The sequence below is a fragment of the Ostrea edulis genome, chromosome 5, assembly GCF_947568905.1.
Source record: "Ostrea edulis chromosome 5, xbOstEdul1.1, whole genome shotgun sequence".
Taxonomy (NCBI): Eukaryota; Metazoa; Mollusca; class Bivalvia; order Ostreida; family Ostreidae; genus Ostrea; species Ostrea edulis.
The window spans coordinates 12,664,704-12,692,534 of NC_079168.1; the positions used below are offsets into that span (position 1 = coordinate 12,664,704).

Genomic DNA, 27,831 nt, shown 5'->3' on the forward strand with positions numbered 1-27,831 from the left:
ACAATATGACTGTGGTGCATACATTGTATACTTGTTGCTCTTACTTTGGGCTCCACCCCGTAGCTAGTAGTTTAAGCTGTGAACAGGTATTCTCTTTAGAGAAGTGGACAGGCAGATCCCACATCCATTTCTCTTCACATACCTTCATGTTTTGAGTTTGGAAAACGTGTGAATACCGGAACCGGTTTGTTACATTGAAATTGTGTACTTTATTGTCTTTAAAAGCAGAACCAAACAAGAAGACAAGCCTAAAGCTCAAAATGTGTGTGGATTCGCCCTGACGCCTGCAATTTTAGCCTCCAGCTATGGATGAATATAATGTATCTGGCCAGATGGGGCAAGTCTAAAAATAGCAGTCTCTCTAAGAGAGGAAACTCTTACATCAATCCGGGTAGATCTTTCCTCGTTAGTCTTGCTTTACAACAGATCTAGAATGTTTTCCAAAACTGGTGCGCTTGTTGTCCGATCACCTCACGTCTTCCGCAGGAACTGTACATTACATTCCACAACATGTGTATGGGCTACGGACTTACGATATTTTAACTTTCAACTGAATGAAGGGTTCCTTGTTGTTAGTCTCCTTATTTGCTTCTGTAGGTACATAATGTAGTCATTTTTTCATGCTTGGTCAAGTTGGAATAGAATCTCGCAAACATATTCTCTCATTTTTGAAAACTCCATTCAATGAGTGATTATTTTGCTCCGTTTTTGCTTATTGTGATTGTCGCCCCTTCCATATTTTCCTCGTTTGTTAGTCTTGACTAGTGTATAGTCTCTAGTACGTAGATATCACACTTGATCCAACGTGTACTCACTTATACAAAGGATGACAAGTTTGTAGGAATGCATCTCCGTAACAATTTGTGCTGATTTACCACATATATGTTTTCACATTCCATGCTCCAATTCTTAGATGTTCTTTATGTTACAAAAGTTTGATATTCTTGTCGTTGACTCTAACAAGGTTTTCACTATCAACACTCATGATGCTGTATAAAACAACTAACATCTGCTGTTACACCAATATCTTTAGTATGACTAACTGTTCATAAGAATTTTACATTAGCATAGGACTCACGGCGGGTATGACCGGTCGACAGGGGATGCTTACTACTCCTAGGCACATGGTTCCACCTGTTATTTTCCAGGGGTCCGTGTTTGCCAAACTCTTTATTGTGTATTCCTTGTGAGAATTATGAGGTTGATCACTGTTAGAAATCTTTGCCTTGCATTATAAGAGAGTCGACTATTACATTCTAAAATGTGATTTACGCAATAAACTGATAATATCTGTAAAGCAATAAGGGTATCGGGCGACAACACTAATCAATCATTTTGATACTAATATTGTTTCAGATTATTTAGTGTTTGTCCTTGCTCCTCTTCATCGCCTTTCAGAATCAGTTGTTTTTGGTGAGTAGTCATTCGTGATACACATAGACGTACAGTAGCACAAAATGCTGTTCTTATTTTCATTTTGCATTCAAGCGCTACACTGATTGTAAATCGGAGTCATAACTACGCAAAACTACTAAATAATCGACTGTAAACTTGATATTACTTATTGATTTAATGTGAATGGATGTTGTGGCTACGTCCCAAAGAAAAGGTACCAGTAGAATCTATTTTAAAGACAGTATACGATGATTTTCATAACTAATCGACTTTTAGTACTGTAGACTTGTGTGAGCTAAACATAATGCAGACATTACTAGAAGGTCCACAGAATATTGAATGATTAGGTATTAAGACGACTTTCAAAATGATAATGTCTATGTTAAAAACAAACGATATTTTGAATATACTTTAAAGGTTTAAAGTTATTCCACGCAATATCAAAATCCGGAAAGAAACTGATGCTGTAAATGCTGATATCTCGAATTAAGCGGATGTTCTCTGTAAAAGAGTTATTGAACGCATCAGCTGAATTAATGATATCATTAACTTAATTTATTTTAAAAGAGCAACAATCACACGCATTAACTGAATTGATGCGCACAAAGAACTCAATGAAAGAGAACAATAATTCAATTATTGCGCACTTTAATTGAATTGATGCACGTATCAACTAAATTATTGCACTCCTCGCTTGATTATAACACATATATCATGAATTCATTTGAAAAGAGCAACAATCCATTTATTGCTTGCATCAATTAGCTGATGCTTGGTATTTATATCCTTTTATCACGGGGCATTAGACATTGACTAATAAAAGATTTCTTTTTTTTGATTAGACCACAACATTTTGGAATCATTACACTATCTTTCTAATTATTGCTTTTGAAGCTTTTGAACCTTCAATTGTACTTGCTGAAATTACACCGGTTTAAAGTAAATCAATGTCAAGAGGCACAAAAGAAGTCATCCTGGTATGACAGAAGATGCTATCAAACTAGATGGTAAACGAGACAATGCTAAAGAATCAACTCCATGTAATAGTAATTTGTGGAAGTAGAAGACGCGGGATAGTTAGAGGACGAATGGGCGAGGCAGGACTATGGAGGGATAATGTCTCAGGCAATGTCTCTACTAACACTGGCGGTAGTAGTGAGGAAAGTGACACGACAGGTGACCAAACCAGGCAGGCGAAAAGTGCCAGTAAAGATCAGCTATTGGAGGGTAGAGTCATTTGGAAACAGACGACACCTGCTAAACCATATGATTCTTCTTTCTACCAGTAAGCCAAAATTTGGTTCAAAATGGTAAGAATTTTATGTGAATTTTGTCTATTCATGAAATTTTCCAAAACGTTTAACTTCTTTGAAATTGATGATCTTGACACGGTATATTATTCTAAAAGCCATTGACAATGTAAAGGTCGACATTGAAAGTTAGATACTTGCTTGCAACTAAACTCTTCTTCCAAAATACAATTAAATTTCACTTGCGAAATAACACTGAAAGTCTAGAATCTATGCGCATAAAAAAACCTGTGTAGATGTTTAGGTTTCCTTCCAATAATTGCATGAAAAGCAATTTCACTTTTTTGGGGTTTGAAGTTGTAAAGTAATGAATACAAAGTTAATGGTATGAAAACGAAATTCTGACGTTATAACTTTCATGACTTTAATATTTGTAAGGGAGGCAAATAAGGAACACTTTTTATACAAGACAATCGTGAAATGAATAGACAGTCTAGATAGGTTTTTATGATATATAAACGAGTACCTATTTTAAGGAAATAATTAAGATATATTTATTAATTTAACAAGGACATGATTAGGTAAAGGTTTTGTCAACAGGAAAAAATTTGAGTGAATTAATAAGAATGTGCTGATATCTATTTCTCAACATAAGAGCCTGCTTACTTAATAGGAGTGGTTCAAAAGAAAGGTGTTGCACGTTTCATGTTAATTTCCGTAAAGGTGTTGCATGAAAGATCGATAGAATTAAGCTATTCAAATAAATTATAAAAGCAATTGGAACTTATGTCTTGATTCAAACAGTTTTGAAAATAAGTTTAAAAGACGTGTATTGACAAAAATGAGCCAAAATAATTCGAGTTTAAATCAAGCAATAAGCGATTTTTAGCGTTTAAATGGAGGGGTATCCCCGAATTTCAGAAAAACGTCTTCCGTGAAACAAAATAAATTTAGCATGAACATGTTCATGTATTCTGAGTTTTCCACTAAAAACTCGCTTTGAAATTTTGTTTCACGAGGGCGTTTTTCGTAAATTTCAAAAGATCGAAACGACTTCATACATTATTTCAAACTTCACGTGTATGTTAATTTTCCTTAGTACTGTATTGTCTACTGCGTGGTTCCGTGGGTAAGGTAATCGACTTTTATATGTAAAGATGTTTCCTTTTTTAAAACGATCAGGTTGGAATCCCTCATGAACATACATAAATATTTTTCATATTACGTTTTCCACCTAGATTATTTTTCTTAATTCAAACATTTTTAGTTTTTATAAATGTTTCATGTCAAATCTCTGTTTATTACAATGTGTCGAGTTTGAAATAAATTTCCAACCTGGATACTGTTTAGTTTGTGAATAGGACTCGCAACAAACACGACGAATACAGCATGCAATACATGTGCATGTGTTTTAACTAGTTAATTTTCACGATTTAAAAAATTATGTTTAGATTATATGTAAAATGTATTGACACATAAAATGTATTAGGCTTGTCCTTATTTTTTGGGGAATCCTACAGATATTTAAACGACAAATACGGAATAAGAGTATAAATATGGATGAAGGTCAGTTTTACGTCACGAGTGTTTGTAATGAGCTCCTAATAGGGAAAGTTTCTGCTTCGATACAACACCATCAATTGTGTCTTTCCAGGTATGCGAATCTAAGTATAAAAGTTGATTTACTACGTGTAAATAGCTATGAAGGCTAAAATGCTATTAAGAATTAGAATTAAAGCGAGCATCTTGTACTACTCTCTATTTTTGACTTTAGGATAAGATGATTGGAAAAGTAAATACAATGGAAAATATATCGAGGAATAAGAAAATATTCATAAAAACAAAAGATTAAAAGTCATACACGACCTTTTTCACACATTTCTAATTCAGGAAAGCCTTTTCCATCGATTTTCTTTAAATGTAGATCATATCTATTTACTGATTTCATAAATTTAAAAAGAAAACAAACATTGCAAGTTATATTAGAGAGATTTCTGCAATTACAGGAGAAAATAAAGATGGATGATAGGTTTTATTTGTGGCTCAGATTATGATCTTGTTTTATTACAAATTCTAGAAGAGCTACAGATAAAACGACTATGAAGGCTTTTGAGAAAAATATTACCATCCTGGAAAAACATAATTTTGAATATTTGGATGAAATAAGCAATGAAGAGAGTGAGAGGAAGGAAAGGGGAATATGGCAGTGAGTGGGGATTGTTATGTGGGAGTTGTCACATGAACTATGCAAACGTGAAAAGCTACTTGCTCACAAAGTCAACTCCATCCTTGCTGGAAAACTTACCCAAATATTTCGACTGCCAAAACGCCCGTTATGTTTTGTAAAATCCACCCAATCAAAAATTTGAGTCCTTTTACTAAGAAGGAAAGAAAACGCGACGTTGAATGTGCGTCAAAATCAATCCTGATAAACAATTAAATGCGGTAATGTTAGGATTTTTAAAGAATTGTCATTGGTTTACAAAACATACTTTTACAATTTAATTTTCATAAAATTCATTAATAATAAGATTAATTCACTCCAAAGGTCATGCATGTATACTGAATTCCTTCTGGTTATCCTGATATACATGTATGTACTTTTGAAATACTGAAGTATGATTTTTAAAAAAAGAAATTATCATTGACAGGTCTAGTTGCTGAAAATGGTACACATTAGACATTGAAGTTCATCACAAGTGATTTTCCACGTTTCGAATACCACTCTGAGCTGGTACAAAACATAGTAGATTATCTGGAAGCAACAGACAAGCACACAACCACCTCCTTTAAACCGGAAAATCCCTAAACCACTGTCCTTGTTTCTGAAAGTATGACAGACGAAGGATATATATACAGCACGGATAGGTTAACCCACTTCCACCCCTACCAGGGACAAGTCTAAAACTTGCTTTCGATGACGCTGGAATTCCCACCATTCTGATTGGATTTCATTTGTCAAACTGGTGTATGCCGATTGTATGACATGTCAAACGTTGTAGTATTTGATTTTCCATTTGTATTGTATACATTTTCATTTGTATTTTTTTCGTTTGTATGTTTGTAATATTATTTTCATTCGCATTATATAATTTTACATTTGTATTGTATCCGAGGGATCGTTTATATTGGTTTGATTGGTTTAAATCGTTGTTCAATTATCAAGTCATAGAATATATATTTTCCATTACCACTGTTTCCGTGCGGATTTGGGTTAGATTAGATCCTCAATACCCCTTGGTTGTCGTAAGAGATGACTGAATAGGGCGGTCTTTAGGAAGAGACTCGAAAATCCGAGTTCCTGTGTCACAGCAGGTGTGGCACGATAAAGGTCCCTCCCTGCTCAAAGGCAGTAAGGCCGAGCATATCTCTAACTTTTGCAGCCCTTCGCCAGGAACGGTGACGTCTCCATATGGGGGGAAATTTCACAATACAAAACCAACCAACCACAACTACTGTTTACCTATGTATGGCTGTAAATTCTACTGATTTAACCTCGTGTTTAACTAGTCCTTCACGGAAACATGGGACCAGTTTATCTTGTGATTCTAAAAGCAACCCGGTATCATATAGTGAGACCTCCTCCGGAAGACTGGCTATATAGTGAGGCTTCTCCCCGGAAGACTTCCCCTTTATAGTGACAATCCCCCCTTTACTTTAGTATTCGGAATAATATTAGTCCTTTCGCTATAACTTACTAACTGCGGGAACTTCAGTGGTATTTCACTGCTCTCAATGGCAGGCAAAATTCTAGCACGCATCATCCTGAACAAACTGATTGCATCCATCTCCGAAACAGAACCTTCCGGAGTTCCAGTGTGGTTGTTCAATCTCTTTTATTCATGTGACCTTGACCTTGGCATCTATGTCCGATATCGTCTGGACGGCTCATTGTTCGACCTTCGCCGCGTAGCAGCATAAACAAAGTCATTTAAGAAACTGTTCACCGAAGCCCTGTTTGCCGACGACTGTGCCCTGATGGCTCATGAAAGGAACTACAGAGCTATGGCAAAAGTATTCGCGATTTTTCAAAATGTCGTCCGTAAACAAGGACGCACTTAACATTTTGCAAGCAATAAAAAGGTCTGAAAAACTGACTTACAATTCTTAATACTTTGTGAGTTGCTTACTACAGCCTGAATCCGACGGAAAATTGATAGGTACAGGTTTTTAACATATTCAGGGGCAATGTTTTGTCATATGTCAAGTATAGCGTTAAAAAGTTCATCTCGGTTGGTGATATTTCTGGCCGTGTTTTGAGGTGAACGTTTTATTTTCAACCAAATATTTTCAATTATATTAATGTCCGGGGACTGCGCCGGCCATGTTATGGAGGGAATGTTGTTATTTTGTTTATATTCACAAGTCACCCTGGCCCTGTGCGCGGGTGCGTTGTCGTCTTGAAATAGGTAAGGTTTATTGAGAAAAGATCTCACTATAACTGGCCACAAATGTTCATCAAGTATGCCATCAACAAGACACAAAGTCTCCATACCATCATAAGAGATGCATCCACACACCTTAATTGAAACCCGACGTTTACGTGGAGGGCTAATGCACTGCGATAAATACGCCTCATTTGCTTTTCTCGATACATAAATCTTGTGGTTATTTCATTTCATCAGAAAATATGATACTCTGCCAATACTGTTCCACTGTCAGACGTCGTGTCCCTAAACAACAAAATAATCGCTTTTTCCGGTTAACTTAACAAATAACCATGCGTTTTCGTACCACTTTTCTTTGATATCCTTTCTTTCTAAGAAATATCTGGATTGTACATTTATGGACAGTTTCTGTAGGACATTTTCTTTCATTTAAATCCAGTGTAATATCATTTAATGTCCTGTATCTGTTGCTTTTCACCGCCCATGTAACCCAGTTTCCAACCCTGTGCGACAACCTTCGAGGTTTATCAACTCGCGGTAAATTTTCCACATTTCCCCGTTGAATATATTTTTTCCACACAGATCCAACGGCAGATTCACTAATAGTCAACAGTCGAACGATTTCCGAAGTTTTTTGATTCTCGCTTTTAAGAGTTACGATATGATGTTTAACTTTCTCACTCAGTTGACTAGATTTTCGACGCATGGTAATATTATGCTTGTTTACATTCACTAAGGAAGTTGCAGACGACAATAAATATACAATTGTCATTTCCTACTTAAAGATAACTTTGTAAAATAATCAATGGACAACTCATATTTTCTTTAGAGCTATTGCTCGTTTCCTACTCGAAACGCACAAGTAAGCAGTCGCAATTTAGAAAATCGCAAATCCTTTTGCAGCACTGAACCTACAGACGATCGTCGAAATATTTTCTCTGTTTGGTGAAAGGTGACGATAACGAACAGTGATCAATCTCATAACTCCAACAAGCAATACAAAATAGAGAATTAGGCAAACACCGAACCCCTGGACACACCAGAAGTGGGATCAGGTGCCTAGGAGGAGTAAGCATCCCCTGTCTACCGCTCACACTCGCCAAGAACCCTATATCTTGATCAGGTAAACAGAGTTATCTGTAGTCAAAATCATTATGCCAAAAGCGATCTAACAATCGGTATGAAACACGTCAGACAGCATTTGACCCAATAATAGGTTGTATTGGCAAACTAGATCGTTATAACGACCATATGATTTGCGAATTGCGAAATGCTGACTTTAAACGAGACTGTTGAAACCCCTGTACCATCAACTTCTTTGTCAGTAGCTTGCCTCGATTTAAAAACTGAACATACATCGACCAAGCTCTTGCGTATCGAATCAGTTGAGAGATATTAACACCATATGCAGGTGATCATGGAATATTGCTACACGAATATGGGAAGTTAACGATGGAGAAGCTGAAATCATTCCGTTTGTCATAACGTTGAGTTGTTAGTTAGCCGTTAATATCTACTTTCAATAAAATATAGTATGAAGCTGAAGTGGACGACTCTGTGGTGTCTTTTATATTGAGTTCACATGGATATATGGAATCGACATATGAAGGAAAGTTATTATTGTTAATAGATAACATGTCGTCGATATATCTAAATGTCGAATTGAAGGCCACAGGTCTGACAATCAGCTTGGGGAAGACCGAAGTTCCCGTTCAGCCTGCACGGATGAGCGTCTCACAGCCGCCGAGCATTACCATCGACGACCTTCAATTTAAGAACATGGACACCTTCAAGTACCTAGAAAGGTGAAGATAACGAACAGTGATCAATATCATAACTCCTATAAGCAATACAAAATAGAGAGTTAGGGAAACACGGACCCCTGAAGATACCAGAGTTGGGATCAGGTTCATAGGAGGAATAAACATTCCCTGTCGACCGAACACATCCGCCGTGAGCCCTATATCGTGATCAGGTAAACGGAGATATCCATAGTCAAAATCAGTGAGCCAAAAAAGGCCTAGCAATCGGTATGAAACACGTCAGACAGCATTTGACCAATTGATAGATTGTATTAGCAAATCAGATCGTTATAACGACCATATAATTTGCAAAATGCTGACTTTAAACGAGACTGTTGGAATCTCCGCACCATCAACTTCTTTGTCAGTAGCCTGCTTCGATTTTAAAAACTGGCCATAAGCAAACCAAACTCTTGGATATCGAATCAGCTGAGAGATATGAACACCATATGCAGCGATAAGGGAATATCGCTACATAAATATAGGAAGTTGACGATGGATAAGCTGACATCATCCCGTTTGTCATAAAGTTGAGTTGTTAGTTTGCCGTTAATGTCTACTTTCAATACAATAAATGAGTATGAAGCAGAAGTGTCAGGGACAAGTGTTTAACCTATACTATTTCAGAGTAGGATTTAACTGTTTCCATGACTAGTTTTTTTTACCTATACAATTTCAGTGACTAGTATTTAACCTTTTATTTCTATCTTCGATTCAGTGTGTAAAACTATCCACACATGATGTATTTCGATATGTAGATTTTTGTGTCAATGGAAATGTCTTGCCTCAAAAAATTCACATACCAAATATGAAAGCTCTACCTCTTATGGTGTAAAAGATATGAACAAGGTGAGAGTTTTCCCCCACAGACAGACAGTCAGGCCAAGGAACTATATATATATCCCTGAATCTTCGATTCCGGAGGCATAAATATCTACACATGATGTATTATAAAGAATCAGTATCTTGTTTGCCTGTATTATAAAGATATACATTCAATAACGAAGGAAAGAAAATGTAATGATGAAGGAAGTATGAGTTAATTTCTGCAAAATCAGATTCACCTCATGCTTAGCTCTGGTCCTTAGATTTTGACACCAGTCTTTTTCACAATGTTTTTCTTATAGTTCTTACAAGTTTATTGTTATTTCGGATTTCCATTAGTTCACCTTGAGCATCACTGAAGAGACATTATTTGTCGAAATGCGTATCTGGTGCATCAGAATTTGTACTTTATAAGTTTTACATATTTATCCACAATACAAACAAGCTTGACAGTTAGTCCTTCACTGTATGTTATTATCCTGCACTTACCTTATTGTATCCAAAAGAATGTCAATGAAAAAGTTGTAGTTTTCTGCTGGAACATTTCCCTCTGCAAGAAACACCTGTAAATAAATTTCATTTGACACATACACTTCAGATGTAATAAGTTTAATGTAGTTTCATGTATAGTCCATCCTCTTTTCATAGAAGGGTTCATCTATTTAAGGGTACATTTACATGGAAACACAACACGCTCCTAATTATTTTGCATACATAAAATGGGGCTCACGGCGGGTGTGCTCGGTCGAAAGGGGAGTCCGTGATTGCCCTGTTCTTTTATTTTGTATTCCTTATGGGATTATAAGATTTATCACTGTTCTTTGTCTTCGCCAGTATTTATCTTTTGACCGTAAAATGATAATTTGCCACTGTTCTTCATTTGGTACTCTGTAATTTGTATGTACATTTGTCGTGTAGAAGTTAGCAATATATTGTTGAATATATTTTTGAAGTTGATAATTTATGTATTGAGTTTTGAAAAGATCCCTTTTATCTAGAATATTGTGTAATTCATCATCCTCTAGCTTTGCAGCAATAAGTATTTCGTTGTTAATACCGTTAGGCCGGGTGCAATTATTTAATCTTGAAAATATTTGAACATTAAAGTAAAGACCTTAAACACAGTGGCAGAGCATCTAGTTCATATTTGACCTCTAAATTTAAAGCCTTGTTGTGTACACCTAGAATATCTTAAAAGTTGAGATGTTGGATTTTTTGAAAGGGGAGATTATTACATTTGTTTGTAATAATATTGAAGCCAGATATCCATATTTCTGCTCTGTAAAGAAGAACAGGTTCAACAGGTGAAGGATATAATTTCAATAAGTTCTCAAAGACCGTTTACTACAAAGGAGTTAACTTTTTATGGAGTAATATGCTTTCCTAGCACGATCTGCTAGTTGTTCTGCTTCTTGTTTTGGTTTACCAATAGTATGTGAAGATAACACCTAAATATCTATTCCCGTGGGAATCCGGCTCCTCCGGGTCCTCGGTATCCTTTGGCTTTTGTAAAAGCCGATAAAATGGGGCGGCCCATCGTATGAAACCGCAAAAACCGAGCACATAGCCAAATTGATGTTTGCTAAGTAAATATCCATCTAAACGATTTTGTCCATTAAAAAGTCTTACCAGAGTCACCTGATTTGTATAAAGATGTTATCTGTGCTAGATTCCAAATAAGTAGTTAGTGTTGTAAGTGTCATAAGAATGATATTAGAGGCCAATAGAGGGCAGCTTTGATAAACTCGTTGAGTATTAAATAAGGTCCAGCAGCCTTGCTACATTTAAAATTCTTTATTTTTGCATGTGAATGGATATTTTAATAGTTTCAGTCTCAAAGATTGCAGAATTATGGGGTATATTCATAATGAGTTACAAATTGTATTTCAGGAGTAATGGTATTTAATTTGAAATTTACTATGCTATGTTTAAGAGTTTTCCAAAAGTTATAGGAATTTTGATGGTCAATTTATTAGCCATTCCAATAAAGTATTTATGCTTTAATTTCTTTCTCAATCATCATTCCAAAATTTTGGAAAGAGTGGTATCAGCTCGCATAGGGCACCATATAGATTCAAACAACCTAAATGACGTGGCCCAGTCTGCATATCGTCCTTGTCACTCAACAGAAACAGCTCTTCTAAGGGTACACCACGATATTGTGACAGCATTGGATAAAGGTTCTTGTGTTGCCTTGGTGATGCTAGATCTTTCAGCAGCTTTTGATGTTATAGACCATCAAATTCTCATTAAGCGACTGGAGGTATCATTTGGTATAACTGGTGCAGCACCTACATGGATAAAATTTTACTTAACTGGCCGTAGTCAGAAAGTGGTTGTAGGAACTGCAAAGTCTAAGGACTTTCTGCTTCCATATGGAGTGCTCCAAGGGTCAGTTCTGGGACCAAGACTTTATGCAATGTTTGCAAAACCGATTGGTGAAATCTGCCGCAGACATCAGATCATGTATCATTGCTATGCTGACGATACCCAGGCATACTTAGTTTTTAGACCTACAGATGCATGGAATGCTATCTCATCGCGGCTACAGGAATGCTTAGCAGATATCAAATCTTGGATGAACGTCAACCTGCTGAAATTAAACGAAGAAAAAACTGAATTTATAGTGTTTACTTCGAAACATTCAAACGTTTCACCATCTTTTCAACTGTCTTTTGGAAATACCATTGTTTCCAACTCGGACTGTGTTCGAAACCTTGGTGTTTTCTTCGACAGGGTACTTTCTTTTAAAAATAATATTAGTTCCATCTCTCGTTCTTGTTATTATCATCTACGGAATATTGCACGGATTCGTTCTTTCATCAATGATGACGCCTGCAAGACACTTGTATGTTCTCTTGTGTTATCACGCTTAGACTATGGAAATGCACTATTTAAAGGTCTACCCCAAACAGATCTGAGCAGGCTACAGACAATCCAAAACTCAGCAGCTCGACTTGTTGCCCGGGTCAGGAAGCATGACCATATATCACCGGTGCTTGTGTCCTTGCAATGGCTTCCAGTTGATTCCTGTGTTGAATACAAGATTTTACTACACACACACAAGGCACTAAACGGATTTGCACCGGCCTATATCAGCGACCTCATCACTGTGTACGAACCAAAACAATCTCTGCGTTCATGCAATTCACGACTGCTAGAAAAACCCCGTGTTCGTACAAAGACGTATGGAGATCGAAGGTTTGATGTAACAGCTGCCACACTATGGAACAGTTTACCGATAGACATCCAATCGTGTGGCACTGTCAAAAGTTTTAAGACAAACCTCAAAACATATCTTTTTAGGAAATTTTATAACCATATTTTGTAATATATTCTTTTTTAAAGTATATTCTGGTTTGTCGCATGAACTCGTAATGTTTAAATTGTTTTATTTTATTTGGATGTTATATTTTATGCTCTGATTAATCTTATCATGTTTTACATTTTACATTGTTAAAGTGCTTAGAATAATTACAAATTATATAATGCGCTATATAAATGCCGCACATTATTATTATCATCATCATCGCCATCACCATCATCATCATCATCATTTGTATGATTGTCAATACCACCACAACAAAGAAATTACCCACAAGCACAATCTTACTAAAGTACACACCTACATTATAAATGTACTCTACTAATTTCTCACCTGGTAAAGTTTAAAGTAAAACCAATTCCGGTCCAATATATTTTCTCTGTTGTTACCCTGAATTGATCTTTACCAGCTTGTCCTCTGTTGCTACTATAACCTTTGTCCAGTAGGTATAATGATACGGACCTGAAACTATCCGCGGATATCTAACATTTTCAAGATACATCATGGAAGTTGGAATACTTGATTTAAGGTTTTTAACAAATTTCAAGATTTCAATTAATCAATAAAATGAAATGTAACTGTATTTCACATGTATAAAATATGATAAGGCAAATAATTTTGTCAAATTTTAAGATCTAACTGGCAGACTATTGGCAAATTAAAATGTCGGATTTTGCATGTAACACCATACAGAAGTTTTGTGGCAGTTCTTTTGATTTGTTCTCGATGGGACGTAAAACAACGAAGCAACCAAGTTTTTTGTACATATTTTACAAATGAAAAATTAACAACATTATTGTTCCTGTCGTTGGTCTTTTCACTTTGTCTGTTTCACGTCCCATCGAGAATTCTGCATTCATTATGAGACGTCACCAGTTGTAGGTGAACATACCACAAATTCAGATCTATGTTTAGAGCGTATGTCAGTAGCAATGAGAGTTCTTTAACGTGTCAACGCTTGCCGCGACACGGGAGGTCTTATGCATGATTCTCACTTCTAAATACTGACCATTTGGCAAAGAAGTAATTTACGTTTTAGGTTTTTGCACGAGCGGGACTCAAACACACAACCTCCCGGTTACGAAGCGAACGCTCTACCACAGAGCTACCACGACCTGTGGCCATTTAAGTTATATACGCCGTATATATATATATATATATATATATATATATATATATCTGTCTGCCTGCCTGTCTATCTATCTATCTATCTATCTGCCTGCCTGTCTATCTATCTATCTATCTATCTCCACCCACCCATCCATCTATCTATCTATAACAGTGATTAATCTCACAACTCCTATGATGAATAGTCCCGTGAGGTTCCGCGTTAGAATAGGTCCTCAATACCCCTTGCTTGTCTCAAGAGAAGACTAAATGGGGCGATCCTTTGGGTGAGACCGCAAAAAGCGATCCCTCCCTGCTCATACGCCATAAGCGCCGAGCATAGACCCAAATTTTTTCGCAGCCCTTCACTGGCAGTGGTGACGTCTCCATATGAGTAAAACATTCTTCGGAGTGGAATTGACAATATGAAATCAATCAATCTGTAAAGAATTCAAAATAGAGAATTGGACAAACACAGACCCCTGGACATAAAAGAGGTGAGATCAGGCGCATAGGAGGAGTAAGCATTCCCTGTTGACCGATCATACGGCGGTATGAAACACGTCAGACAGTATTTGACCCAAATATACGTTGTATTAGCAAAATAGATCATTACAACGACCATAGAATTTGTGAACTGCTGACTTTAAAGGAGACTGTTGAAACTCCTGTAACATTAACTTGCTTGTTAATAGCCTGCCTCGGTTTAAAAATTTAACATACGCAGAACAAGCTCTTGTGTATCAAATCAGTTGGGAGATATAAACACCATATGCAAATGATAGTGGGATATTGCTAAATATATATGGGAAGTTACCGATGGAGAAGTTGAAATCATCCATTTTGTCATAAAGTTGAGTTGTTAGTTTGCCGTTAATAGTCATTTTCAATAAAATGTTTAAGTGCGAAACAGATGTGGAGGACTTTGTCTTGTTGGTTTTTTCTTTAGTTCACACGGATAGTGAATCGAAATGAAAATAGATAAAACATCGTCGATATCTCTATTGTCGAGTTGAACAGCAAGATAATTTTCTTCTCATGTACAAGCTTTTGAATAGATTCTGCGTCATAAGAATATAAATCAGGTCAGCTAACAAAGGAGCACAATTTGTTGGAAGACCTAATCACCAAAGATTACAAAAATATAGTTAATGAGGAATTCCAGCATATTTTTGATTTCCATTTCAGAGTACTTGTGCGTTGAATCAAAGTGGTGTTTAACAAATTAATTTTCTGGATGATTATTCATTACATACAAATATTTCCTTTTCCCATTTTGATGTCATAAATTTAATTTATCGCGAGGAATTGTCGTGTAAAGTGTTGAAAAGTCATAGGTTTTGATGTTGATTAGAGAAAAGCTTTGGGTATTCAAATTTATTTAAAAGTCTTTAGAATCCAAATTTAGATTTCCACCACTTCTGACATTATATTTCTGCACAGTATGTTTGAAGATTCTCTTTCATTTCACACTGTTGCTATTTTCGTGAGGAGAGAAGTATCTATGTACAAAGCAGATGTGGAAGACTCCGTGGTGTCTTTTATTTCGAGTTCACTGGGATAAATGGTATCGATATGCAAGGTGAAGATAACGAACAGTGATCAATCTCATAACTCCTACAAGCAATACAAAATAGATAGTTGGGCAAACACGGACCCCTGGACACACCAGAGGTGGGATCAGGTGCCTAAGAGGAGTAAGCATCCCCTGTTGACCGGTCACACCCGCCGTGAGCCCCATATCCTGATCAGGTAAACGGAGTTATCCGCAGTCAAATCAGTGTGCCAAGAACGGCTTAACAATCGGTATGAAACACGTCAGACAGCATTTAACCCAATGCGAGGCTGTATTGACGAACTAGATCGTTATAACGACCATAGAATTTGCGAAATGCTGACTTCAATCGAGACTGTTGAAATCCCTGTACCATCAACTTGTTTGTCAGTAGCTTATCTCGATTTAAAAACTGACTATACCCAGAACAAACTCTTGCATATCGAATCAGTTGAGATATATAAACACCATATGCAGGTGAAGCTGAAATCATCCCGTTTTTCATACAGTTGAGTTGTCAGTTTGCCGTTAATGTCTACTTTCAATAAAATATCTAAGTATGAAGCAGAAGTGGACGACTCTGTGGTGTCCTTTATTTCGAGCTCACAGGGATATCTCAAATCGACATATGAATGAAAGCTATCATTGTTAATAGACAAAACGTCATAGATATATCTAAATGTCGAATTGAAGGTCACAGCGAGAGATTTTTTCTTCTCACGTAGAAGTTTTTGAATAAATTCTGCTTCATATGAATATAAAAACAGGTCAGCTAACAAAGGAGCACAATTCGTGCCCATGGGAATTCCAACAGACTGTTGGAAGACCTGATCACCAAAAACCACGAAGATATTGTCAATGAGGAACTCTAGCATATATGAAGGAAAAAGATTATTGTTGATCAGATAAAATGTCGTCGATATTATTAGTTACACAGTTAGTTAGTGACCTGATAAGGAAAAATACATATTGTGAAAAGAAACCCGTTCGCCTCGCCCGATACGGGTTTTCTTTTCACACCATGTATTTTTCCGTATCACGTCACTAACTAACTGTGTAACGAATTTATCACGTCGAAGACCTCTAACTTTATATGGGGGGGGGGGGGGGGGAGGGGTCTATATCATACAACTTAGTCAAATGTCTTTCCTTTTGACACGGCTGCAAGTCGAACCCGACGATAAATAAAATTACTCGCCCAATACGGATTTTACTCGTATGATACGGTTTTTTTCACGGCGTCATGTGACCAAGATCTGACCAATTAGATTTCAACAATTTTGTCTGAGGCGTGATAAATATAAATGTCGAGTTGAAGGCTACAACTATGATATGAATGTAAAACTTATACGGTACCAAAAATGATATATAGATATGAATATTTCCCTTTTCTATTTTTGTTGAAGAAGTAACCGTCTATGATATTAAAAAGTTTAGATGGTCGTGTAAAGTGTCGAAAAGTCATACGTATTGATGTTGATTTGAGAATAGTTTTGTGATTTTAAATTTATTAAGAGTTCTCTAGAATTGTTTTGAATCCACATTTGAAAGGTATTGTAACATGCGGACACTACCTGTTGAACTGTTTTAGTCCGTCAGGATGGTGCAGTTCAAATATTGATAATTTAATTGTTTTTTCTGACACCAGGTACTATTTAAGTACCAAAATGAAAATAAAGAGTCTGCTTCAAGTTCCACAATTTATTGAGTACAATAGCCCTTTTATCACAAGATAAATTAAATAACCTCCTCAAAATAGCATGGATTAATTCATTCTCTCTAAATTTCTCACAAAATCAATTCAGAACTCAAGTAAATTCACAAAAACTACTTTTGTAAATTCTGATTCAGAGACAACTCAGAATATGTGAATTTTAAGAAAATTATTTGCACTAATTAATGAAATTAATTGATCAGATTCCCAAAATATGGAAATACATGTATGTGATCTCTTAATCCCTTAAAATTCCTTCTCAATTTCAGTCAGTTTTAATCCAATCAAATTCCAAAAGAATGAATAAACTCGCATCTTAAAAATTCAGCTAAACCCCAAATGTTTCTTAAAAAAAACCAAAGTTGCAGACTAACTACAAATTAACGGATGCGTCCTATTGATACTCCGTTAAAATCCGTTTAACCAATTCACACACAAAATTCGTCTACCAAAAACAGATTTCGTTTACAGTAAATGGAAAACGTCTCGTACGACATAGTTCCATTGTTGAATCTCACAAATAATTACAATTATACAATTTGAATACTACTTAGAGGTCAACCCATGAGCTTCAGATAAATAGCAACAGACAAGTTTATCTTAAAAGTTTACAAAAGAATGAAATTAAAATAATGCATCTACTTCAACAATACAAAAAAGCATCAAGCAGTCATGGAATGAATCATTAAGTGTATCAATAACAATATTTACTTGTAACAATAAAAAGTAAAGCACGTGTGACATTTCAGTTTGAATTTCCTCAATACAATTAATACGTAACACATGTCATTTCAATAATCTAGTAATAAATAAAATACAATCATCAAACTCTAAATAGAAGTACTACAGCGCCTGAGCATAACATAGTATTGCATCATGTAAGTTTCCTGTAATTTACAATTATTTAAGAAATGAAACTTATATTTCTTTGTTTGATGCAAAAGTTTTAATGAAAAAGTTTTCCGTCCAATTTTTCGTTTGATACATGCATCAAACAAAGAATTATAAGTTTTATTCCTTATCATTTAATTATGTTTTTAAATAGAAAAAAAAAATATTCTCCCATTTAAAGGCTTGAATTAACGTTTTTGAAAGGGCGCGTAGGAATACATATATGTAAGAATGAAACATTAACAAAACAGGATGGCTGTGCGTTCAGGTCAGTTACAGTTACTGTGCAGAAATAAATGGATTATATGCCAAATTAAAGGTGCAATGGTTAAAAGCTGAATTAGATATATAGGAAGAGAACAAGTGGTGACTGGATTTATGCTGCATTGTGTCGGAGGAGACGTTGAACACTGATTGTGTCGTAGGAACGGTGGAATGCAACTCGGCTCCATTTCAATATTAAGTAAAACGCTCAACCCCTCTTCATCTAAAACTCATTAATATCTCCCAGATCAAAAGTCGCCCCTTGCTCCGTCATGTTATCCAACTCGTAAAGCAGACGATACATACAGGGAACTCGTGTACTACTTCTACCAGTCAGTGGTCTACGTCATGAGGTTCACTATTCTACCACGTCATCAATATATTGTTTCTTTAAATTTGTATTTTATTCATATATTTGGTTGTGCTTACTTTTTGTAGCAATAAAAAACAAAAATCAAACGAATGCATTGCGTTTATATTGCTTGTGTGGAAATTCCCGTTCTATGAATAGCGCTAAAATTATAACGGGGAAGACGCATTCCAGAGAAAAGTAGTCCCGCGTGCTTAGTGCAGATGAACTCAGAATGAATTTTTGTGACTAAGAAATCAAACGAATCAAACGAATTTTTCATCTAATCAGCATCGTTGTTAGGTCATCACTTTAAAAGTTATTAAAGATGTTCGCCCTAACATTTGGAGTAATGTCAATTTTTTAGGAAAGTATATTTTTAATTTTTTGAAGGAGAATTAGGCAACTGAAAAGAAAAACTGAGGTTGCAATGCTTGTTATTGAGCTGCAGTGTTTTAAACGTGACTTTTTTGTACTTACAATTTAGCCAATTAAACTTGATTTGTCTGTTGGTGCCAACACAACATAAGCAACACATATCAATCATTACATTAAATAGATACATAATCATGTCTTCTAACAATACAGATAAAAAAAGTTTAATACAAGTAATATAAATAAATAATGACCTATTTGCACTTGATATACGAAACAATTCATGATATCAGAGAGTTTAAAAAGACATATTAGGAGTAATTTCAATTTCTAAAATTTCACATAATTTTGAAGGTCTTGTCATGGAACTAAAAAAAAAAACAAACGTGAGGGTTGGAGACCAAATTTTGAATTATTGGCGAATGTATATTGAATGAATCAGAAGCTGTGATATCACGCAGATTTAGAAGGTTTTGATTAATCAATCCTTCCGCCACAACATATAGTCCCTGGCAAACCCTTTCAAGATTTGAATTGACACAAAGTTTTTCAACTGGATAGAGTTCAGAAATAAATGTGCAATATATTTGCACCAATGGGATCAGTATTGAACCAGTAAATACTTAGTTATAGCATCCTGCGCAGTTGTGCTTAAAAGTTCAGGAGCTAACTTCCCTAAATGATAAAACAAGAACAATAATCCCGTGGGGATCCGGGTTAAGATAGGTTCTCAGTGTCCCCTTACTTATCGTAAGAGGTGACTAAATGGGGGCGGCCCTTCGGATGAGACCGCAAAAAGCTAGGTCCCGTGTCACAGCAGGTGTGGCACGATAAAGATCACTCCCTGCTCAATGGCCGTAAGCGCCGAGCATAGGCCTAAATTTTGCAGCCCTTCACCGGCAGTGGTGACGTCTCAATATGAGTGAAATATTCAAGAGAGGGACGTAAAACAATATTCAATCAATCAATCAATGAACTAAATTCAATGAATAGCACTTCGCGACCGTCTCAAAATATTAGGATCAATAACAATTCAACAAAACTCTACAATATCTAGAATAATTCTACATCCTATATCGGATCCAATTTATCAAGAGGGCTTGGAGCGAGAGTACTGAAAGCTTCGTGCCACACTCAGTAAAGATGGTATTGACCAATCATATGGTAATATTGATGCCATTCTCATCATAGAGTTATTGACCTATCATATGGTAATATTGATGCCATTGTCATCATAGAGTCATTGACCAATCATATGGTAACATTAATGATGTTTGTATAGTATATTTTCTAGGGAGCAAGAATGGCAACGATAATCCAGACATGACGTGACACTCTTGAAATAACAAATTATTTTGATTGCACTGCCTGGATGTTGGTTCTGTGAACCATGAGGACTTTTGTATATCCCTTTGGTGTTCAAAATTAGTCGTTGAAAAACGTAATGGATTGCAAAGAGGAGTCACATTTTTTCAAGTTTTCAAAAGCGGTTTTGAATACTAAACATAAGACCAGGTTTGAGCTCTGTTCGTCTTCTTGATCTTCTGTTTCTACCTCTGAATCGGATCTGGATTCATATTTACCAGCCGTTAACACAGCAACGACTTCCAGTTTTCGTTCTCTTGAATCCAACGATTCTCGGAACACAATGGAACCAGAATCTCCTGGTTTACCAAACTCTTCATCATTCATCCCCTGAACTACGATGACGCCGTGTACATTTCCTATAATTTCCGAAGAGACAATTTTACCCTGAGTCCATTGTGAAGTGGCACCTAACTTATGAACAATTTCTCCAACTAACTCCAAACTCTCTTGTAAATTACAAACTTCAGTCTCTGTTGCCTTCCCCATATGATTAAGCAGTCGTTTATCTGAAAAACATTTTTCTGCTTCTGGATCAACTTTTATAATAGCAAAATCTTTTTCAATATTCTGGACATTACCATCTGAACTATAAATACATTCCCCTAAAGGTATTCTCTCATTCAATTCATTTTCTATGTATACGATATTGTGTTCTAGGCACACATGTCTACAAGATAGTGCAACAGTATTTTCTCGATTCAGTATTGCAAGACAACCAAGAGTTCCATAAAGGTCGTCGGAAGGTGCAATGGGTGGCGGATCATTTGACTGATATAGTTTCCTTCCCTGGGCTTGGAGTTTGCCAGTGAACGGCTTGACTTCTTCTTTAAATTTGTTTTGGGGTATAACAACTATTTTACGAAAACTTGATGATGAAGCTGCAGCAGCTGTTAAAGCTTCTTTTACACCCTGTTCATGACTGTCGTTGACGATCACTCGGAAAACGTTGAAGTAGAAGCCATATCGGATAATATGATTTTCAAACCTAAAAATATACATAAAACATTTACTTTGATTGTATTAATTGGATTTTATCGAAGGAACAGAAAGCAAGTGTTTCTTATCAAGCTATATGCAAGGTGAAGATAACGAACAGTGATCAATCTCATAACTCCTACAAACAATACAAAATAGATAGTTGGGCAAACACGGACCCCTGGACACACCAGAGGTGGAATCAGGTGCCTAGGAGGAGTAAGCATCCCCTGTTGACCGGTCACACCTGCCGTGAGCCCTATATCCTGATCAGGTAAACGGAGTTATCCGCAGTCAAAATCAGTGTGCCAAGAACGGCTTAACAATCGGTAACACTTCAGACAGCATTTGACCCAATGCGAGGTTGTACTGACGAACTAGATCGTTATAACGACCATAGAATTTGCGAAATGCTGACTTCAATCGAGACTGTTGAAATCCCTGTACCATCAACTTGTTTGTCAGTAGCTTACCTCGATTTAAAAACTGACTTTACGCAGAACAAGCTCTTGCATATCGAATCAGTTGAGATATATAAACACCATATGCAGATGATAATGGAATATTGCTACACAAATATGGGAAGTTGACGATGGAGAAGCTGAAATCATCCCGTTTGTCATACAGTTGAGTTGTCAGTTTGCCGTTAATGTCTACTTTCAATAAAATATCTAAGTATGAAGCAGAAGTGGATGACTCTGTGGTGTCCTTTATTTCGAGCTCACAGGGTATATATATATTGGGTCCACGGTTTGCAAGTTCGTGAAGCTGGATTGTGTGAGCGTGCGTGCATTTGCGTGAGAGAGAGAAACCTTTTCAGGACGTTTCTAATTTCCTGTGGAATGTCTGTTGGCTTCTGTTTAGCCCTAGTGGCTGTGAAGGCAGAACAGTTTTCTATACGTCTGATGACAGTGTCAATGTCTGCCAGAAAACCTCTTCTTGACTTTGAAATTATTTTCCTCTCTTTCAGAATTTCTATTAGAGGAAGCTCTAGTGCCGATGTTAGACTGTTCCATATCGCGTCTGGGTCAGGAGCCACAATAAAGAAATGGCCATCTTCTTTGAGTTGTGAATATTTTTCTCCTGATTGTGTTTCTGATGTTATAAACAGAGACCATGCAGAGCTGGCGATCATTTGTTTCTGTAGAGATAGAGAAAATTTGTAAGGAATTTCCTTTTCTATGTTCAACAAGGTCACCACCAAACCAGATGCATCCTATATGGCGATCAATACACTGTCTTGTGGGGAGATAGTTTTTAGTACCATATACAAAACAACATACATGTAGTTGACACCTTGCAAGAAGAATGTTCAGGAATTAGTACAAAATCTGTTTATTGTAGTAAGTATATAATTTCCAATTTTGGCCTAGTGGGCATGCAGGAGAGAATTACACATAAATGAGAAATGTCTAAATGATAGGGCTGGCTTAATTTTAGGAAGTAGCATCACAGGTGTGATTTACCGTATGAGTTACATGTAGAAACGTCTACAATACGTCATTTCATTTTCACCTTCAAATCTGACATAATTACACCATTGTTGAAATAGAGAGAAGATACTGGTTAAGCCTGCCTGATATTTCCGCATTATCGTGATAGGCAAAGAGGCATATCCAGTCAACACAAAAAGTCAGTAAATTTACTGTTAAATAGAACATCAACTCTTACCTCCTCCGGACTCTGAATTCTACTTTCTGCACCAGTAAAGAATATCAAAATAGCATGATTGTTCCCTTGGTCAACTAAACAAGTAAAACAAAAGCAAAATGAAAGGTGAAGATACCGAACAGTGATCAATCTCATAACTCCTATAAGCAATACAAAATAGATAGTTGGGCAAACACGGATCCCTGGACACACCAAAGGTGGGTTCAGGTGCTTATGAGGAGTAAGCATCCCCTGTTGACCGGTCACACCCGCAGTGAGCCATATTCCTGATCAGGTCAACGGTATTATCCGTAGTCAAAATCAGTGTACCAAGAATGGCCTAGCAAATAGCTATAAAGCAACATTTTATGGCTATATCGTATGCTGTATTAATTGGATTTTATCGAAGGAACAGAAAGCAAGTGTTTCTTATCAAGCTATATGCAAGGTGAAGATAACGAACAGTGATCAATCTCATAACTCCTACAAACAATACAAAATAGATAGTTGGGCAAACACGGACCCCTGGACACACCAGAGGTGGGATCAGGCGCCTAGGAGGAGTAAGCATCCCCTGTTGACCGGTCACACCCGCCGTGAGCCCCATATCCTGATCAGGTAAACGGAGTTATCCGCAGTCAAATCAGTGTGCCAAGATCGGCTTAACAATCGGTATGAAACACGTCAGACAGCATTTGACCCAATGCGAGGTTGTATTGACGAACTAGATCGTTATAACGACCATAGAATTTGCGAAATGCTGACTTCAATCGAGACTGTGTTAATCCCTGTACCATCAACTTGTTTGTCAGTAGCTTTCCTCGATTTAAAAACTGACTATACCCAGAACAAGCTCTTGCATATCGAATCAGTTGAGATATATAAACACCATATGCAGGTGATAATGGAATATTGCTACATAAATGTGGGAAGTTGACGATGGAGAAGCTGAAATCATCCCGTTTGTCATACAGTTGAGTTGTCAGTTTGCCGTTAATGTCTACTTTCAATAAAATATCTAAGTATGAAGCAGTATAAGTTATAAACTTTATGCAAATTATGCAATTGAACTTGATTGTATTAAAAAGTGATCGAGCTAATAGACCCAATGACAGGTTCTAGTGGCAATATAAATTGTTAGATCAACCATAAAAATCTGCGAAACGTTGTCTTTAAACGAGACCTTTGAAACCCCTGTAACTTCAACTTGTTTGTCAGTAACCTGTCTCGATTTTGAAACTGATCATACACAGAATAAGTTCTTAATTAGCCACTTACAGGAATCATTCGTTTCGGATAATTTATTAACTGTCAATGGCTTTAGAAGTTCCAGGTCGTTTTCTTTGACTGTTCCAGATACGAGAATGGTTCTATGCATAGCTGTCGATACATCAGATGTAATGGCATCCTTGTCTACTGGTTCTTTACTATCAAGTATCTTTTGTACCAAATCAAAATGATAATGATAACGTGGAAACTGCTCCATCTCAAAGTTCACGCTGTAAAGAGTAGAATGCTCTTCTGCAGAATCTGAAAATTTTCATATAATTAGTATGTTTAACTGTCTAAAAAGTTGTTTTTCAATTTTCAAATAATGTAATGACCAGCGACCAAACAAGTGAAAATGTACTTAAAATATCCATTAACTTTTTTCACTTTTCTCTTCATAGAATAATGAATAAAACTTTTCTTTTCATGTGTATTCATAAAATAAGAAGGTTTATACGAACTTTCGTTTATTTGAATACATCTTTCCTTTTCCCTGGTTACGGAACGATACTTTTTCAGAATATCTAGAATTGAAGGATATCCACTGCACTCCTCTGCAACACCTAACGCAAAGTCCACAGACAGCTCTCCAACAGATAGGTGCAGCTTACTGAAGATTTCCTTTATCCAGCTGAGATAGTCGATTTCATCCACATTGTCTACTTGTTTTAAATTGTCCCGCAAATATTCAGTGCTGTGTTTCACTTTATTTGCACATTGAAGAAACCCGATTTTGTTTTGCAATGATGATGCATCTTTAATAAAAGAACATATGTTGTTACGGGAATTTTCCAGCTCTTTTATTTGCTCCATTGTTTTGTTGCAACCAGTTCTGAATTTCTGTGCTTTATTTTGAAATTCCAGCCTAACTGCATCAAAATTACTTTTCAATGTATTTAAGCATTGTTCCTTTAAGGCATCTATTTCCCTATCTATATCTTCCAGATGTTGTTCCTGTGTTTGTTTTAATAGCAGGCATCTCTTTTTAACCGAAGATAAATCAATCGTTTTCAAATCATCTCTGAGTGAATCATTTACATTTTTGAATGCCTCTTCCACTGTTTGTATCGCTTCTTTGCAATCATTGTGACTGATTTTGATACATTGTTTGCAAGTTACCTTCTTACATCTTTCGCAGAAAGAGTTCAGGTTCTGATTTTTGTGGGATTCACATTTGATTGGGTGCTGGAAAACCCTCAATAGATTGAGTGACCACTTTTCAACTGGAATAGAGCTTATTTCATGACTACTGAACATCTTCATTTGATTGTGACTGCTACAACATTTGCTGCATAGTGATCCACATTTATTGCATATTTTTATTGCCTTTTCTTTTCTCTCGTGTATACACTGATCACAGTCAATTTCTCCGAACTGCTGAAAATTCAATGCTTCCTGGATGACTACATTCAATCTGAAATCTGCCAGTGTCTCTTGTTCCAGTGTCTTTCGACAATTTGGACATTTTTTGTCTATTTCCTGATCATCAAGAATTTTCTCTAAACATTGGCTACATATGCTTTTATGACAGCATGGTAATATACACGGCTCTCTTTGGCGAAGTTCGTAGTTTAAACTACAAACAAAGCAGGACTCCATTTTGAAAAACTGAAGTCCCTCTGAAATGAATAACATCTTCCATTTCATTCTCCTTTTTTCATACACCTAACATAGAACTAATTAAGACTTTTTACAAATAGATTTTGAATGGTTTTTTCTTATTATTTGGAATACTTCAAGACTGTAATAAGTATCAATGACTTGTGATTAATTTCATATATTTCATATAATTTCATATATTGTTTCATAATAAAATCATCATTTCGAAAGTCGTCTTAAATACTTACCTAATTATTCCATAGTCTGTAGACCTTCGAGTCAATTTTATTGATTTTGGGTGTTTATTTACACATAGATCTACAGTATTGAAATATTAATTAGTTGTCAAAATCATCCGATACTGTTTCAATAGATTGTAAATTTTGTTTGGAACATAGGCATAACACCCACATCGCCGGAAACCCACGGTTGATTACGCTTTGTTCCTCTCTGTATCACACGTGGGTCCATTCATTCCAACTCGCTTGTTCTCATGAAATATTTGAAAATATTCAATCAAAGTAATCGTTATAGTAACGGAACTCTTCTGTTTTTAAAGGTAGCATTAATTTATCTTTGCTATCACAACATTTGTATAGCGAAATTGGGCTGAAAACGTCTTGTTCATTGGACAAATTCGCTCAGGGTGTACAATGAGCGCCCAATCAAATTGCCTCATTAATTATTCATGAGAACGAGCGAGTAGGAATGAATGGTCCCACGGGTGATTGAGAGAGGAATGAAACGTAATCGACCGTGGGTTTCCGACGATGTAACACCCATTCAAAATAAATCAATAAATTTGAACTTCATATATACAATCGATTTTTTTAGTAGTTTTGTGTAATTATTACATTGATTTACAATCAGTGTAGTGCGTAAATGGAAAATGATGTGTTTTACGAATGATTACTCACCAAAACCAAAGCGATGAAGAGGAGCAAGGGCTGACACTATATAATCTGAAACAATTTTAGTATGAAAATGATAAAAGAAGTGTTGCCACCCGTATATCCCTATCACAATTGTTATCTGTTTATCAGGTAAATGCGTAATTATTCAAACACTGCATTTTAATCTGAAACAATTTAATAAAAACCGTGTTACCGCCCTGATATCCCTATTGCTTTGCAAATGTTATCTGTTTATCAGGTAAATAATTATTCAAATACATGTACCGCAATTCAAATATATGATCGACAAAATGCACAGACAGGTAAAATCTTCTTCGAGTAATGATCGAAAAGCAACAATATTGATATACAGGCATTCTTAGCTTTCCCTGTCAAACAGCTAACAAAATATTTCCGTTTCATAACCCAATCACGTATTCAATGAAAATGTTCAAGCAAATTCTCTTGCACTAGATTGATTTAGTGTAAACACGATTTTAGGAATCCGCATGATGTCATTGTATTGAGTAATGTAAATTAAATGCAATATGATGTCATTGTATTGAGTAATGTAAATTAAATGCAATATGATGTCATTGTATTGAGTAATGTAAATTAAATGCAATATGATGTCATTGTATTGAGTAATGTAAATTAAATGCAATATGATGTCATTGTATTGAGTAATGTAAATTAAATGCAATATGATGTCATTGTATTGAGTAATGTAAATTAAATGCAATATGATGTCATTGTATTGAGTAATGTAAATTAAATGCAATATGATGTCATTGTATTGAGTAATGTAAATTAAATGCAATATGATGTCATTGTATT

At 36.0% G+C, this 27,831-nt stretch overlaps 1 protein-coding gene and 1 long non-coding RNA gene across 2 annotated transcripts; one reads left to right on the forward strand and one right to left on the reverse strand.

The window, feature by feature from the left end:
* The first annotated feature begins 1,533 nt into the window (after nucleotides 1-1,533).
* LOC130055148 (uncharacterized) lies at nucleotides 1,534-6,407 on the forward strand. Its single transcript, XR_008803414.1, has 3 exons — nucleotides 1,534-1,609; nucleotides 2,290-2,705; nucleotides 5,297-6,407. It is a non-coding gene; the product is annotated as an uncharacterized LOC130055148 (long non-coding RNA).
* Nucleotides 6,408-17,333: 10,926 nt separating this feature from the next.
* On the reverse strand, nucleotides 17,334-27,153 carry LOC125649017 (uncharacterized). Its single transcript, XM_056166734.1, has 6 exons — nucleotides 27,019-27,153; nucleotides 24,964-26,121; nucleotides 24,512-24,763; nucleotides 23,255-23,328; nucleotides 22,396-22,724; nucleotides 17,334-21,593 (listed from the first exon to the last, which is right to left on the reverse strand). Exons 2-6 carry the CDS (start codon nucleotides 26,099-26,101, stop codon nucleotides 20,666-20,668), a joined length of 2,721 nt encoding a protein of 906 aa, XP_056022709.1. The 5' UTR covers nucleotides 26,102-26,121; nucleotides 27,019-27,153; the 3' UTR covers nucleotides 17,334-20,665.
* Between the last annotated feature and the right edge of the window lie 678 nt (nucleotides 27,154-27,831).

What these genes read in the sequence shown, in the direction of transcription:
- LOC125649017 (XM_056166734.1), bottom strand. Translation starts at nt 26,101, where the DNA reads ATGGAGTCCTGCTTTGTTTGTAGTTTAAACTACGAACTTCGCCAAAGA. An exon ending in ATCCGAAACGAATGATTCCT is followed by an intron (nt 23,329 to 24,511) that starts GTAAGTGGCTAA and finishes TTACTTGTTTAG; the next exon opens with TTGACCAAGGGAACAATCAT. An exon ending in ATTAGAAACGTCCTGAAAAG is followed by an intron (nt 21,594 to 22,395) that starts GTTTCTCTCTCT and finishes GTATATTTTTAG; the next exon opens with GTTTGAAAATCATATTATCC.